This window comes from Pristis pectinata, chromosome 2, assembly GCF_009764475.1.
Source record: "Pristis pectinata isolate sPriPec2 chromosome 2, sPriPec2.1.pri, whole genome shotgun sequence".
NCBI classification, from domain to species: domain Eukaryota; kingdom Metazoa; phylum Chordata; class Chondrichthyes; order Rhinopristiformes; family Pristidae; genus Pristis; species Pristis pectinata.
In genome coordinates, this window is record NC_067406.1 from 66665406 (window position 1) to 66683184 (window position 17779).

General features: G+C 40.2%; 1 protein-coding gene across 4 annotated transcripts in view; it reads left to right on the forward strand.

Annotated features, from left to right (window-relative positions):
• Positions 1–2816: 2816 nt before the first annotated feature.
• atp8a1 (ATPase phospholipid transporting 8A1) overlaps positions 2817–17779 on the forward strand; it is a 276718-nt gene continuing 261755 nt past the window's right edge. For 3 of the 4 annotated variants that reach the window (XM_052045257.1, XM_052045250.1, XM_052045267.1), the window contains exon 1: positions 2817–2981. In XM_052045257.1, coding sequence (XP_051901217.1) covers positions 2933–2981 — 49 coding nt within the window. In that variant the 5' untranslated portion in view covers positions 2817–2932. Of the gene's footprint in view, positions 2982–13207; positions 13346–17779 lie in introns of those variants that run through there. The other variant, XM_052045286.1, reaches the window with a different exon arrangement.

Here is a 17779-nt window from a genome sequence, read left to right on the forward strand (position 1 = left end):
GGGAATCTTCACTGATTGCATAATGTTTGATTGTATTTGTAAGTCTATCCTAATATGCAGCAAGACCTGGATAACATTCAAAAATGTGTTGATAGATGACAAGTAGCAGGTGTGCCACGCAAATGACACGCAATGGCCATCTCCAAATCAGAATCACCACCTGCTCTTGGCATTCATTACCATTACCTAGTCTCTCTCCATTAATATGATCATTGACCAGAAACTCAGCTGCACCAGCCATGAAAATATTGTGGCTACAAAAGTAGGTCAGAGACGGAGTGTGCTGCAGTGGGTGACTCACCTTCTCACACCTTAGAATCTTTCCATGATCTACAAGACACATGTCAGGAATGTGATGGAATACTCTTTACTTACCTGGATAAGTGCAGCTCCAACAACTCTCAAGAAGTTCAACACCATGCAGGACAAAACAGCCCACTTGAATGGTATTCCAATCCCTACTTCAAAAATTATTTCCCTTCAGTTGAGGCACACGACATGGATAGCATTTACTCGTCCAGTCTACACTGACAGTACCTCCTAAATCCACATCAAGAACAAGGGCAGAAGACACATAGGAACACCACCAAACCATATGTTCCCATCCAAATCACACATCATCCTATCTTGGAAATATGTCATCTTATCTTCATTGCCCCTGGGGCTACAGCCTCAACGTCATCATCTATCCAACCAAGGAGATAGAGCTTCTGATTCAGCTAATTATCACAGGATGGTCTCTATGAAATCCTAAGCTGTGATACATGTGTTTCCTTGGTTGAACCTAAAACAGGAAGTATCTTGGGCAGGATTTGCTTCTTATGGTGTTGAGTCCTTTCTTAAAGAACTTTAGCTACTTAAACAGGCTCAAGGACGTCAAGGAAAAATTCTCACACCTTGGGATAAAATCAGAAAATGCCAGAAATAAGCACCAGGTCAGGCAGGATCCGGAAGTATTTGTGGGAGAGAATAATGGAGTCAGGCAGCATTAAAGGAGAGAGAAACTGAGTCAAGTTTCAAGTTGATGACCTTTCATCAGAACAATGAAAAGTCAGAAAACAAGCTTGTTATAAGTAGCAGAAGTGGCGAGAACAAAGGGAAGGTCTGTGATAGGATGGAGACCACAAATGACTGAATATGGAGTGGTGGTGGTGAGGGCTTGGTAATTGCAGATGAGCTGTGTGCATAAGATATATATAGATGAATTAAGACATTGAGAAAAAAAGTAATGGAACTGTGAGACACAGAACACTGCTGTTGCTGGAAATGTGAAATAAAAAGAATGCTGAAAATACCCAGGGGATCCAGAAGTATTTGTGGGAGAGAATAATGGAGTGAATGTTATTAATCTGTCATGTTGATTCAATAAAGAGAAAAGAATTCCCATCCAGAGGGCACAGATTTAAGGCTCGTCCCAGAACAAAGAAGGTTGCAACTTGAAGAAGCATCTTTTTTACAAAGTATGTTATGATCTGGAATGAAATACCTGAAATAATGGTGAAATCCGATTAAATAATTTTCAAACTAAAATTGGATAAGTAATAAGAGGGAAATTTACTGAACTGGGGAAACAGTAAGGAAATGAAAGACCTATGGCAGCAGAAGTTTCAGGCCTAGCTGCAGAGTGTACTTGGGTGAGTTCCTACTGTTGATAACCCCTCCATCCAGTCCTGGTGACTTATATCCTTTAAGTTCAGCTAACTTTTATTCCTCCATGCTATCAAATTTTGATGTACCCAGTGTCTCGACTGTGTCCTCCTTTACTAATCCTTTAGAAGTACTCACTTTCCTTGTGAAAATAGATGCATTTAGTATCTTAACAATGTCCTCAGCATCCATTTTTGCATTAACCTTGCACTATCCTTTTACTATTTATATGGCCACAGAACACTTCTGGATTCCCATGTAAAATAGTTTCACAATGAACATCCACAATTCTTGAATGGCACCGATGAAGTAAAGGCATTATCTTTCCAAATTAAAATGACGTATGACATCAAGAAGTAGATTTGTAAGATGCTGTTGAAAAAGCCCCGACTAGTTGTTGCAGGGCATCTGCAGTATACACTCCAGACATAAAGATCCAAGGATGGTGAGAGTGAACGTCAAAAGTAGGCTGCTTTTTCTTTGATGTTTGATGTACAAATTCTTGAGTTTTGTTGGAATACAAGACAACAAACAATTCTGGGGAGGTTAATTCCACTTAAGTGGGGGAACTTTCTCCAAGAAAAAGCAGTAGATACTAGCTGAATTAATCAGTTAGAATATAAGACCAACTGAATTTTGCTAACCAAGGAATATGAAATCAAGGCAGGTGGAATGTGGTGGGATGCAAACCAGTTATGAATGGGTGAAATAAGCTCCAATGTGACTCGCTTCTGATCTTGTATTCTATTTAGTCTCTCACCGTTCAGTGTTGTAACCTTCAGGGTCTCATTAAGAGCTCCAGGGGGATCTTTGTTTCCAGTAATTAAAAACCTCAGTTTATTTGTTACCGTTTGGATCAGGTGCCTCTTTCATTGAAGTGCTGTGTTTGAAATGCTAAATATTTTTTTCACGTGCTCTCACCTTGCTTGCATTGTAACAGCGAAATTCTCCGGCTTTCAAAAATAAAATCATCGTCAAGAGAGTTTGCTTCCATCGTACACAAGCACTCTGACACAGATTTCAAGAATGCTTCTCACGCCCGAGGCTGGAGATACCCGCGTCGGGTGGAACATTCCCGGGACCCACTTGCCGCGGTGGAACGATCCGGGGAGGTTCCAGCCGACGCTGCGGCTGCGCACTGAGGCTCTGGCACAGTCACTCGCCCACAGGGACAGGCTGGTAGCGGGCGGTGCTTGCGGGCTGCAGTCTCAGTCGTCCTAACTCGCCCGTTGTCCCGAGTTTTCCTTCATCCGTGCGATGTGCTGAGTGATTGCGCAGAGCAGAGATGCCGCCGGTTCGGAAGACTGTAGCAGAACTCCGCTCCCGAGCGGAAGGTAAGAGAACTCGCACAGACTAAAGCTTCTCCAACCAAACGGGGGAAGCACCAGGGTTTAATTGCACCTGTTCATGTGTACGCTTTTGCACACTTTTTACACTCCACGGTGCCGAAGGTTCGTCACGATTCCTCGAAACGAAACCAAAGAAGCATTTGGAGCAGCCAGTTTGATAGCCCGGAGTGGTTTGTTTCTTCCTCTGTTGTAGCTTTCACTAGTTCACAATGATAAATCAAGTACTAGCCGAAGGGAAATATGTTCGGGTTTTGCTGCACTGTCTTGTATTGCAGCCAAAGCCATGTAGATCACACTGATTCAACACCACAATAAATTTGTGGATGAATATTGATTCTTATTCCAATACAGGTGCATTTTTTTACACTTATGTTCCAAATATTATGGACGCCCCCGTGGTAATTCAGAGTTGTCACAAATCAATCACCACCTTCCAGATTCGTTAAAGCCCCACTGCATTCATTTTCTTTATTGTTAGTTTTCTCTTCGAAGATGCTGCTTATTGAGATCAATCAGACGGAAGTTTTTCTTTCATGTTTATGTTGACGGCAGTAATTAACCATTTGAGTTCCAACTAGGAATTTTCGGTAGGAAACAATGGGCATTTATGACCACGTCGTGCAGAACGTCAAGAAAACAATTATCTTTATGGACTGGAAAGGTGATGTACTTGCAGATCAGTTGACTACTGGAGTATTTTTTCCAATATCTGTTTGAACTTTAATAGGTAAGGCATTTAGGTGTGAAAGTCGTGAGAGACTTGTTTAGCAATTACATCATTAATGAGGAAGCAGTTACTGTTCACAAGTCTGAATATAACAAGTGGTTTGATGTACATTTACACACTGTGCCAGCATATTGTATAATTTGAATATCTAAGGTAATTAATATCTAAGGTAACATGATCTGGATGTTTAAGTGAGACTTAAAAACTCAAATTAAAGGTAAATATAAGGTAAAATCCACAAGTCAAAATATCTGTGGCATCTAATGTGTAAAGCTAAGAGACTGAAACCTGCTTTCTAAATAAATCCTATACAATAGATTACTTGCTCATGGGAGCAGAGGAGTACTAACTTGTCGATGACTTGTTGCAAAACCCACAAGCAGGGTACTTCATCTGGTTTTAGAAAATGATTTAATGGCATCAATCTCGCTGTGACTGAAACAACATCAAGGTTATAATTTTCTTTAATCTTGGAGATAATTACTTATTGTAGTCAATAATTTTGTTCTGCAAACCTTGCACCTATTTGCTGAAGACATGATGATTTTTGGCAACCTTGCTGGACTTTGCAGCCCAAAAATGCACCGATCCATCGATTATTGATCATTTTACACTCTGGTATAAAACCAGCTTCTCCAACTTGGGCTAGTACCTGGCAATATGATTAGGATGATACCAGAAGAGTTGTTTGTGCATACGGCATTGCTACATCAGGGATACACCAGCAGCTGTGTTTGCTCCTTACTCTGCACTAATTCAAAATTTTTTTTCAACCACAGCTTAGCAATACTTCATCTGTTTGTTTCATAGATTCAAGCTATTTCCCTACTCCTGGTATTGAGCACAATTTGATGAAATTATCACCCATGTAGAAATCGTGTGTTTGTAACAGGAAAACCCATACTAGTGGTGGGCAGCACTTTTGAGTCCGTGACTTGGACACATTAAAGCAAAAGTAGAATTGGTTACGCAGTATGTGATGCAGGCAGGCTTGCTGCTCTGGGTACAAAACATTGTCTAGTGATGATGTTCCCAGCTGCTCAGAACAAGAATACCAATGCATTCTTGATTCTAAAGTGTCTTGGCTTTGGTAAAGAAAGTATTTTCATTTTAGTACAGCACTGGTTTATTAAGCACATTGAGAAGATGACCAATATCTGTGTGGTCCAAGCTTTGCCTGGCTGTTTTAGCTAAAGGCATGATAGTTCACTTTTTTGAAAATGCAGGCTCTACAACAAATGACATTTATTCTAGCAGAATAACTTAAAGGATGTTGCAGATTCTTCTCAAAATATTAAACTGACAATTCAGAGGCAATGTTATTGCACTTAATCTATTTATTGGTGAACGATGTCTGTCTGCTTTAAAATTCTCACCTGGGATTTCAAATTTCTACCTGGCCTTGTCCCCTCACTCTTCTGTCACTCCGTAATAAAGTCTCTGATATCCATGTCCATTAATTTCTGGCCTCTTGAACATCTATAATTTTTAATCATTCAGCCATCAGCACCAGTATCTTCAGATGGGAAGGCTGAAAGCTTGGAATTTTCTCCCTAAGCATTTCTGCCTCTTGAAACCTACTACTTTGACCAGCCTTTTGTCATCAGCTCTATTTATATCCCTATGCGACACACTGTCAACTTTAGATTTTGTTTTTTTTGGGGGGGGGCGCGGTGTTGCATTTTCTACACCAGTGATGTACAACTCTTTTTGTAGAGAGCGTTACATTGGTGTGGATCACTGAGGTCACTCACAAGGAAAGCTCAAATTTCGTGAGTAGTCTTTGCAGAGCATCTTTCTGATTGAGATCCTGGTCTGGTCCCCTTGTAGTCCAGCAATGGGGTTCTAACTCACTTTGCTGGGAAATCTGTCTGCTGCAATTACAGCAGGTTAAACCAGGTGCAGGTTCAGTGACTCTATTTGTTGTAATAGAAAGGATTTGAGTTATTACTTTTAATAATAATATTTCTGAATATTTTCCAGTGTTTGAAGTTGGGAATATTCAGTTTCCATGTTTTAGACAGCCATTAAGCCAGGTGGTGTGGATTAACCACTTTTTGGTGCAATTCTGGGAGCCATCGATGTGCAAGAGCTTTCAACCAATGCATTGGCTCATTGATCAGGTCTCCAGACCCTGGAGACCAAGGTGTGGTGTTGGGGTGAGGATGGAAATATCCCACAGGCTGCAAATTGCACACCAGCGCATTAAGGACTATCATTGTTGCACTGAAGACAACTGATAGTTTTAACTGCACTGCAAACCATGGAATTGCTGAGTTTCCAGGAAAGTACATGGAGTACATTAACTTCATTCAAACAAAAATGGTGCTTTTGAGTTATATTTTGTGTATAGTGATGGAAGTAAGTGAACTATCATGCCGTTAGCTAAAACAGCCAGGCAAAGCTTGAACCACACAGACATTAGTCATCTTCTCAGTGTGCTTAATAAACCAGTGCTGTACTAAAATGAAAATGCTTTCTCTACCAAAGCCAAGTCATCCAAGTCCTTGATGACTGATGAATTTTCTCAGTGCTCCAATTGCCATAACCTGAGTGTAGGTTTACCTAAGCCTTGTTAATGCAAATAACTACGCTAAGGACTGGGTGAGATTGGCCATGTGCCAGGAGTTCCCAGGAATTTCACTTCCCTTATTTACATTTGGGTTTTCACTGTTGTGGTTAATTAATGAGACAGATCTTCTGCCCTGAGATCACTTAAGACGAGTTCAAAATTGAAAATTTAATAATTAAATAAAAAGACATTTTTATTTTAAAACAAACCATTGAATCTTCCTTGATTAAACCCAAATAAAAAGCCCAGTTCAGTCACTTTCACCCACCAGCTGATTTCTCCAATTCATTTGATTCATGGTTGCCTTGTGTTAGATCTCACCAAGTGCAGGCTGGCAGGGGAGAACTGGGAAATCAGTGGAAGTTGTCACTATCCAATTAGACTCGGTGGGAAGTCCACGAGTTAACTGGAACGCAATGCTGCGCTTCAGTGTGTTCCCAGGGATGACCCAGGTCTGGGCATATCTGCAGGTGGATCTTGGTGGAACATCATCTGCCAAACAATTTTCATTCACTTCTTGATTTAATGTGATCAGAAAATACGGAAACTAATAAATGCCCTAATGTACTGTAAACCAAAGAACAGTTTGGTGCATGTAGTTAGGAATAAGCAGTATCATTTCAATGGCATTGTTTGTGTAGATAAGTTGCACTTCTTAATTGTTATCATATTACAATGCAGTAGTATTGCAGATTCTAATCTTCCATTTTACAGATGACTTTGGGAGCTGTTCATTTCTTAATATGTAACAAGATCTTATATCTTACAAGATTTTTTATTAACTTTTGGCCTGGAACATAGGGCAGACAGGGCATGGTGTCTATTGCTCCCCAGCACCCATACAATGTTTTTAACCTGCTTGTCCAACCCAAATGTTTGTTTCAGCTCTTCCCAATAAAGTTAAGGACATTTATGCATGTCCCTCCTAAGATGGTCCAATTTCAATTCTTCCACATCCCTCTTCATATGAAGATTTTATTTAAATAATGGTTGTTTGTTAGGCTATTTTAGTGAGACCTTGAATATTTCCATGGAGTAAGGAAATGAAGTCAACGATAGATCCATCTAGGTAGAGGACATCAAAGAAGAACTTTTAAGGAACTTGTTGGGCTTTATGACGCCCATTATCTTTCAGGAGAAAAGAGCTACAAATAACCACATATTATAGAATTCACTTTTACGGCTTACCATCAGTTGATTTACACCATATGACGGCAATGAATGGCTGAGTACATTGGACGATAGAAAAGGCAAAAAGATTTGCAGTGTTGCCCTAGATAAGTGTTCTTGTGGAACTACAACAATGTCGGCTTCCTGGTTAGATGAAAAGTTGTCAACTATGTCACCACTGTGGCTGCAAGAGCAGGACTTCGACCCCTTTCAAAGTTCTCTACTTCATACTCTTGAAAGTGTGGTAGAATTAACTGTTTTGTTGTTTGGATGCAATCATGGCCACAAGTTTGCCTCCCTGGACTTCTGTGTGTTCTGTTTTCAGTGCCTTCCCAAATGCTTCTCCATATTGACCAATCATGAGCGAGAGATTCCCAGGGATGTTGCACTTTTTCAGGAAGGCTTTGAGAATATTTTCCTGACCTGATGTCAGGCATGACATTGGCATGGCCTGCCTGTTAGAACTGGCTGAGTGCATTTAGGACCTTGGTAATTGACCTTTAGTGTGTAGGCCATGGTTGTGAATGCACAGATTTGGAGGCCAAGCTCCCAGTCCCCGTTGGGTGTCCAGTGACACTTATGAGAGGCTGAGCCTTACACTCAACATCTGCCAAATCTAGATCATCTACCAACCTGCCCCTACTGCAGAATATGGACCTTCAAATACAAAGGTCCACATTGAGGCATTAGAAAATGTGGTCCTTCTCTTGGCAAAGGCAAATATTGATGATGAAATTCTTCAATGCAGCAGTATAGCTTTTGGTCACCTGAACAAAAATGTTTGATCAACACCTCAAATCTACTTGACAACTGTGATCCTGCTTCCCTGCATGCTTTTGAGTCTTCGACTTAATGCAGTAGGCCCTTCAAATGCCTGTCTCTGCAAAATACTCCAAATCCACTAATAGGATTTGTGAACCAATGTTGGTTTCCTCTCCCAGGCCAACTCAAGTTTTGAGCCCCTAATTGCAATCAGTCAGTTCTGCTGGGCATGCCAAGTTATCCACATGTTCAAAAGAGATTCCTGAAGCAGCCATTCTGTTCTCAGCTGTCATAGAAGGTATTACCAGTGGACATTGAAAAGATTCGTGGATGTTCTCAAAACCTCACTGAAAATAGTTTAACATCCCCTCTGACACCTGGGAACCCTGGGCTTATGACTTAAAGTGGAGAAGGAATATTACTGTGTAGCACAGGGAGCCTTGGTTGTGGTTTGGGAGCACACCAAATCTCTACGTAAGCAGTGGAAGGAGAGCACCATCTCATCAAGCACCCTCTGCACCATCTGTGGCAAAACCTGTAGGTCTAACATTTGGTCTCATCAGTCAACTGGAAGCCCACAGAACTGGAGTGAAACCAAGTCACCTGCAATCCCAGGAGAATGCCAAAAGAGAAGAAATAGGACCTAAACTCTGAGGATGTTGGTCTGGGAGAGGGTGTTGATAGTTCACCTGTATTGCCAGTGGAGATGAGAGGATTTTCCTGCAACAGCAATGGTGGTATCTCTCCAGCACTGAGGAGCTTGCTGAAGGTAATCCTTGAATTAGAAGGGCAGAGATCACTGCTGCCTGAGGCCATGAGTTTTGTGCTGACTTTGAGGTATTGATCTTCAAATACTCATTTCCTGAGATGGACAAAAGATGTGCTTGTGCTGAATGCAATCATGAATTTTATTATTGATTGCTGCCTTTTGAGAAGTGATTACTGAGATGTTGAAAGCATGTTCTCCACCCCCCCCCCCCCCCCCCACTGAGTCTCATTTTGGACCTTGTTGGAGGCAGTGTTGTAATTGGGGTGGGGTTGCAGCTTGTAAAGGACCTTTTCTTCAGAGGTTGAGTGCAAGGTCCATTCTCTCATGCTTCAGTGAGTAGGTGGCTAGGAGCTCAGCACTGAGCATGCGTGTAGACAACCTTTGTCTCTGTACTGCAGCTTGACCATTGTGGTTGGAATGACTTTGTGTCTGAGTGGAAAGAATGGAGGTTGAAGACTTTCCCATTTGTCCTGTTAGCTGTAGTCCCAGTGCTTTCCCATTAGCTGCAGTCCTGCAGGCAGCCTGTTGGAGGTAGTTGCAGCAAGAAAAATCCAAGAGAGTTGGGGCATTGATGTTTAATGCCAGTCTGCTCTGAGATTGATCTAAATTTGAGAAGTATGCAGTGTAATCCCTCTTGACTGGTGCATTTAAAAGCATTGAGGAGGAAAAGAAGATGCATACAATGGTTGGTGCTACTTTCACCACTCCTTGAAGTTGACAAGCATTGAAGTGTCCATTGCATGGAATAAATACTGCAATTCAAGAAGCAGCTCTTCCGCCAACTAGAGGTGGTTGAGGAAGATCCTGGCAATTTATTTTCCCTGTTGCAGATGATTATGATTACAGCATTTATGGGACCTGGCATGTCCTGTTCTGCACAGACTTGGTGAGGTTGCGAATTTATGACTTGATGTTTCTTCGAGCCAGATTTGGAGCTACAGCAGGGATACTGTCTGTTGCATAATGCTTTGTTTTTCAGTTGATTTATAGTCCTATTAATAACTTGTCAATTATGGATGGTGTTCAAGTTGTACTGCAGAGTTTATACTGTGCAATGAAGTCTAGGGTGCTAATGTCAAGCACAGAGCCACAGTTATGGAGATCCTCAGAGTGACTGACCACCTCTCTATCCATGAAATGTTCACTGCCCTTGGCTTTCTCTGGCACTGATTTGGGCTGCATGTGGCCATACATACATGCATTCTTTCCTATGAAGAGCAGAACTAGTTTATTCTTTCCACTCTTAGTAATTTTTCTTTCTTATCAGTCATATGTGCTTTTGATATTCATTACAATACTGTGGAGGTTACCATAGAGTGATTTTTTTTTTGAGTATTTTTCCGACGCAGGAACAATATTGACTTATGGACGTCTGTAAAACAGGAACCTACTTGTTACCCAGGGACAGCTTGTAGATGTCAGAAGTGTTGAGGAAGGCCCCAGACGAAAATGTGGAGTCTAAAGGGGAAAAGCTGTAGTTCAATTTCCAGTGAGACTTTAGACTTTGCAATTGAATAACATGTAATTAGCTTATGAATGCCTGTGCACTGGCGATCAGAGAGCACTTATTCACTCTAACATATTTAACATTTATCCAGGGTAACTTTGGCAGTTTTGCACTTTTCTAGTTTGGTGTATTTGGGTGTGTCAAAACTGCCAAGCAGAGCAAATTTGAAATTGACCATGGTAAACTGTGCTATTGTTAACAGATAAACATGAGAGAAAAGGTGGGGATTAGACTGTTTGATATGCAAAACAGGATACATAGGCGAGCTGCATTGTTGGTGTTGAATAATTCTCTGCATTGGTGAGTTAAGGATAGCATCAAGCTAAAAGGGCATAAAGTGCAAGAAAATGTAACAATTCAACCTTTTCAAAACAAAAAGTGAGATAATAATGGGTATCACAAAGTGTGGCAACTAAAGTTTTATCAAATTAGAACACTTTGAGAAAACAAAGTGGGAATGCGGTCCATGAAAAGATAATTGCAAGTGAGATAATACACAAGGATAAAGTCAACCTGCTAAACCACTATTTTCATCCATTTTTACCATTCAGGAAATAATAAATTTATGTTGTGTGAGAGAAACACAAGTTTCTCCAATAATGGATCTTTATTAGACAATATTTCTGAGAAATAGTAATGGAGAAAATGATGGTACATGAAAATAGTAAATGAGGCCTCTGGACCTCCAAAGTATGAACAGAGCTAGGTGAGGAAATTGTGGATGTATTATGATTTCTTCAAATGCTTAATACAAGATTCATGGGGTCATGTAGTACAAAAACAGGCTCTTCAGCCCACTGTGTCTGTGCTGACCACTGAGTACTCGTCTATGCTAATCCCATTTTCCACCCTGTGGCCCTCTGTCTTGACAATTCAAGTGCTTGTCTGGATACTACCATGTTGTGAGAGTCTCTGCCTCCTCCATCCCCTCAGGCAGTACATTCCAGCTTTATCCACTCTGAGTGGAAAAAATTCTTCCTTTGGTAATTTCTAAGCCATCTATGCCTTAAAACTATGCCTTCTGGATTTGGGAATCTCTGATGGAGAAAAGTTTCTTGCTGTCAACCATATCCACGTGCACATTAGTCAAACTGAGTTACCATGGATTACTGAAAGGTAAGCTATCTGACTAATTGAATATTTTTTGAGGTGGTGAAGGGGTAAGTGTCTGCAAATGTCACGTGTACAAAAGGCATTTAAGGATCAAAATGCCATTAGCAAAAGTTAAAATTGTGCAGAATTGGAGGTAGAATTGAGATGGGTCAGTAACTTTTTGGGATGTATGGGTCAGAGATAAAAGGATTTGTGTTGTTATGAAATGGTTATCAATATCTGCCTTCTTTGAGAGTTGGCCCAGTTTTTCCAAGGTATCGTTGTGGACTCATTGTCAGAAGGCAGTGTTTTACCACGGAGGCATGTTGATGGAGGACCTTCTGTGTTTTGCTTCAGTGAACAAGTCTATAATGACTTGGAGTTTGGCTTCCAAGCACATGCAACTGCAAGCATTGTCTGCATGCTGAAGCTTGACTACCTTTCTAATTGGAAATATTGGAACTAGAGGAGGTAGGTATCCACCTCTGCCTCAGGACAATTTATTTTACTAGATAGCTGTAAATTTTTGTAATCCTCTACCTCAGCAGGCTGTGTATGCCCAGTCATTGAGTAGGTTCAAGTCTAAGATTGCGGATGGAATTGAGGGATATCGGGGGTGGATTGGAAAAACGACAGTGTGGAATTGGCCGTGTTCGTTTTGAATGATGGAGAAGACTCGTGGAGTAATATGACATTCTTGGCTCTTGTTGTCTTGAGGGAGTTGAATGTTAAAAGTGAGGTGATGGTCAGATTGTATTTGGAGTGCCTTGTTCAGAATTTGACAGTGATCCTCGCGAAAGGTAAATTTGTCTTGGAAGGAATTAAGTATGGATCAACCAGAATGATACCATAGATGAAAATGCTGAAGGCACTTGACTAAATTCGGCATGGATCTCAAGTGCAGAATTTTGGGGTGGGTGGGGGTGGAAGTGAATTGGATACAGTATACTGTCAGCCTTCTGGCATCCATTTGGAATGGGGTGGGTGTGTGCTGATTGCATGAGAATTGTTCAAAAAATACTGTACATGACACTAGTGTTCAATGCATAAACCTTTAAATAAGTTGCTGAACTATATCCTTGCCCTTTTAAATAACAACGGTTTACACTGTAATTCCATATTTTAAAGCTAAACAGTATTAATGCCAAATAAGAAACTAAATCAAATGAATGTCTCCGCTCACCGTTACATGAAGTGCCAAATCTTCAGAGGATGTTGCTGCTCATCCACCTACAAATGCACTGCCCTTGTGTACACACATGTCTTTTCACATTTATTCTGCAAAACACTTGAAATGAAATTCACCATTTAGCTTACTTTCATTAAAAAAACAATCTTCTTTGGTCAATACATATATTTTTATGCATACTTAATAATTTTCTCATTTCTGAATGTCAAAAGGGCAGTACAATTTATTCACTGTTTTAGATTTCTAATGGCATTTTATCAGGTTCAACAGAACTTTCATGTGTTAAAGCCGAAGGCAGAAAAGATTTAAGCTCCCCTCTTTGAATTGATCATTATGTCCACGACGTTGCCCCACCTTTTTCCAGTCTTTAATGTTGAAACAGAAAACGGAAGTATGTAAGAACAACACGTTTCTGCATCATACCTTTGCCAGGAGTATTCTTATCTGATGTAGTGGATAGATGGGAAGAGTACAGGTTATGAAACGCAATTGGAAGCAACCATATGTGTGAGGGACTACGGGCAGGTGGTTGCTGTGCTGTAAGCTGATGGGAGACTTTGCGTGTGTGTATATGGCAGGGTGGGGGGTGGGGGGGGGGAGGTGGTGTGGGGAGTGGAGTGGGAGGAGAAAGAAGAATTGCTTTGGAACCTGACCTGCCAAATTAAGATTTATGAAAGATTTTTATGAAACTGCTTAATGTTCTTAAATTTTTGACAGCTTCAGATGCATAAATACTAGATCAACATAAGTTTATTTGTTGTTCCTCTGGTGGGCAGTGTTATTTTGAAATTTGAGCTATGTCGTTTAGAAATGAAATGTTGAAGCATTTTTTTTATGCAAAGAGCAATTCTCTACAACTACCAATATCTGGCCACCTCTGAAAGTAGTTTGTGAATGGAGTCCGTTGAAGTTTTTGGGACTCATTGTGTTGACAGAAAATGTTCCTGTTCCAATATTTGTTTATGTCTGGATTGGTTTCGAAAGTGAGATGCTATGAATAAAATATTGCCAGGAATTCAGAACTATTTAGTCATCCTCAAAAATATGTAAAATTAGAAACCATCGGAAAAATAATGATTTGCACTCTAGATTGTACAATGTTTCTACTTTTAACAGTTGAGAAACAAAAAATAAAATGTTGCATTGATTGACCAAAATTTTTTCGGACATGGCTAAAATGCAAAACTACATGCTAATAGTCGTGGATTTGTAATGCAAAAATACAGTAGTATTTTGCCTCGGCAGGATTCCATTGACAGCTTTAATTTTCATGCTGTGGTACGTGATGCAAGATTTTCTAGAATGCAGCCAAATTGCTGCTGTTAGCACGACTGAACTGAATTTGCCAACATATTTCCTGAATAAAGGTAAATCTAATCATGGAATTGGAAGCGGTGTAGTCAAGAAAAGGTGCTTTATTTCATCCTGATGTTTTGTATGTTGTGTTTTGAAGTTTAGCAATTTTATTTCTGGTTGGTTATTAGTTTTGCTGCAATTTCCATAAACTTTTGGGAACTGCAGATAATGTGGTCAACGAAATGTTGGTGAAATTGTGAAGAGTTACTGATATGTTCTGTGGTAACCAGGCTATACTTAATCCTTTCGTGCCCCCTCTCTTTAATCCTTTGTTCAAAGTGCCTGTGTGTACTCTTTCTTTTCCCTACTTTTTTAATCTTGCATTTTTATTTCTATGGTAGTGGTATTGGAGGACTGTGGGACAACTTCTCTGAGTAGAGGTAAATTCAGCCATTCTTAGATCTGTTATATATGCTGCTGTTCTCCATGACTTTGGGGGTGGGGGGGGTAGAGAGGTGTGAGACATTAAAAATCAATGACATTTGCAGCAAAGGTACAGTTATAATTGTGCTGGTCCAGCTAAAAGTCAGAATTAAAGGGCAAATTAGGCAATTAGTTTTAAAGAAACTTAATTTTGAGACCATTTAATGATTTTTCAGGTGAAATGTTTTGAGTAACCAGTAACACCATGTTTTCATGTAACCATTTGGGGTTCATGCTGTTCCAGCATTTAAATGCACGAACACTATATGTAATCGTGCTGACACCTTTTTCTCTTTGCACAAGGAACAAACGTAAAAAGGGAACAAATGCGCATGAAGATTTTTAATAGAACTCAAGTCATTATTCAGTCCATGAATAAGAACATTTACAGATACAAATCAATCTTTTAATTGATAAATCATGTTTCAGCATCTTCTGCTTGGTAGTTTTCTGTGTAAGTGTACTTAAGCATGGTTTCCTGTATGAATGTGGAAATCTCAAGCTTCCTGTCAAGACTTCCCTTCCTGCCCCTGCCCCACCCCCACCCCACACTGATGACTGAACTTTGGCCATTAGATTCCTCATGAAGTTCAAATTCAGTCACAAGTTTAAAAATGTTTAAATATTTTAAATTATTTGGTGTTTTGATTAGTTTTAATTTCTGACAATTAAAATTTATTAATTAACTTTTTCATTGGGCTGGATTACATGACTTGGCTTCGTCAGGCTAGAATTGCCACCTATGGTCACTGCATGACTGGATGCGGAAAACCTACCTTGCTGGCCTCCATCTCCTCAAGTCCAGCAACGTGGTTTGGCTGAGACTGGACTGCGGGTGACATGCTGTAGGGGCCCTCCTCAGGAACATTCCTGGTAGAGCTACAGACAGAAGCTTGTCAATTTCTAATGATTTCACAATAAGTGCTGTATTCAAAATGATGCACGTTTTAAAAATAAGACAATTAAGATAACTAAAACAATGAAATAATAAATGCAATCAATTCTTTAAGACACTTTATCTTCCTGTTGCCATTTAAATATGTACCCTGCAAATCCCACTGAAGTTAATGGTGTTCTAAATTCTGTGTCAGGCTGCATCTGCTTGATTCAAGTTGCCATTTCTGCATCATAATGTAAGGATTACCTCAATTAAACTTCAGTATGCGGAAGACACTTGCACATGTGCGAAACTGGAGGTTGAGCTCTAAGTTCTCATCGATTGGTTCACTGAAGCATGTGAATGGACCTTCTACTTGCACAAATCAAAGGTCCATCAGCAACCTGCCCCCACAGTACCATGTTGCCCTCTGATGGTAAGGGCCCACAGCGAGATCCTGGAAAACATCGATAGGTTCCCATATCCTCAGAGCCACCTCTTGGCAGAGTCTGATAGTTGTATTGAAGTTCATTATCCTCGTCAGTCTGCCAGCAGTGTTTAGCCATCTGAGGAAAAGAGTATTTCCTCAATGTCAGCACAAAGCACTTAGAATACCAGGCAGCAGTGATCTGTACACTTTTGTATGATTCTGAATCTGTAAGTCTTGGACTTCTGCATTTCATAACATTGGGCAAAATTCCTGCATTTTCTTCAGCTGGTGGTTGCATTTGGATCTGTCGGCCATAGCCTGCATGATTCAGCCGATTTAATTCTGCAAGTTAGGGCCATTGAGAAGCATTCAAGGTTCTTGACTGGAACATGGGTTATCCTGCTGCTTTCCACTTTTATGTGACTGGGAGTGGTTCTGGCCCATGCTTTTGACAGCATTAAGGCATTGCATAAAGCAAAGCTCTGCCACTGCACATGGCTTGCCGTTTTGGATTTGGCAGGCTTGGGATGCAAGTGGATGCCAATGGATCCTGAAAAGCTACATCCACATTTAACCACAAGTCCATGATGGCTTGCTACAGGTAGCAAGTTCTGGCCTTGATCTGTGTATTTTTGGAAAGAATTTCAGAATCAATTGTTTCATTCGCATCTATCGTTACAGTAATTTAATTCATCATCACTAAAGTTAATTCAAGTATTATTGATGTTATATTTCAGTACTTTAAATTGAACAAATGGCTTTTTTTGCAAGATTCCAAAGTACATATTATCCACCATATATAATAGTTCAGGCAGGTCATCTTTAATATTTTTCTGATCTGGAATACTGTTTTACTTTGCTAAAGATTAAAAAAAGTTCAGATGGAGGAAAGGCAGTGTGATTCAGATACTTTATGGCCACTGGTAATGAAAATCTAGCTTTGAATACCTTCTGTAGCTTTGATTTGCAGTAACATTTCAGATCATTGACTACAATGCACTGCAATGTTTCCATGACAACTATATTCTCGGAAGTGCAGCAGGAAACTGTTCGAGAAAGCAGTACAACATCTGATATTGTTGGTCTTAGTTGTGGGCTCCTTATGAATGTAACTTGTGATTTTCAAAAATGGTGGGAAAAGTTTGCCAAAAAAAGTTTTGTAATTTAAATCTTTCTCATATAAAGTATGTTTACTCTGGCTTTATTAATGTGGATCTGGTTGGCCTTGAAGCCAGCATTTGATTACCTTTGTGTACGGACCTGGAATGATGAGTTTCTGGCTGTCTTGTGAAATGGAAGGAGAATTATCTTTAAATGCATTTTTGTTTACTCACACCTGGATGTAATTTAGTCATTGTAATGACAGTTCTAATCAAACTACATTTGAATTTAACAAATTACTGTAGCTAAATGTTGCACAGCAGTTTATGTCCAGAACAAGAGGCATTGCATACTTAAATCCTTGCCAGACTGATTATTACATAGAACAGTACAGCACTGGACAGGCTGTACTGTTCATTGAGATTGGCACATCAAGATGCCAATTTATACTAAATGTCCTCTTCCTGTGTATCATCCATATCCCTTCATTCTCTTCATATTCATGTGTCCATCTAAAAGCCTCTTAAACTTCACCAAACTGCTTGCTTCTACTACCCCTGGTAACCAATTCCAGGCATCTACCACTCTCTGTTAATAAAACAAAATGCCCCTCACATTGCCTTTTAAATTCCTATTTTCTTCTTCCTCGCCTCCGTTTCCCCCCCCCCCCACCCCCCAAAAAAAAACTTTAAAAGTATGTCCTCTGGTATTCGACATTTCTACCCTGGGGAAATGATTCTGACTGTCTACCCAATCAATCACAAGACAAAGGAGCAGAAGTAGGCCATTCGGCCCATCGAGTCTGCTC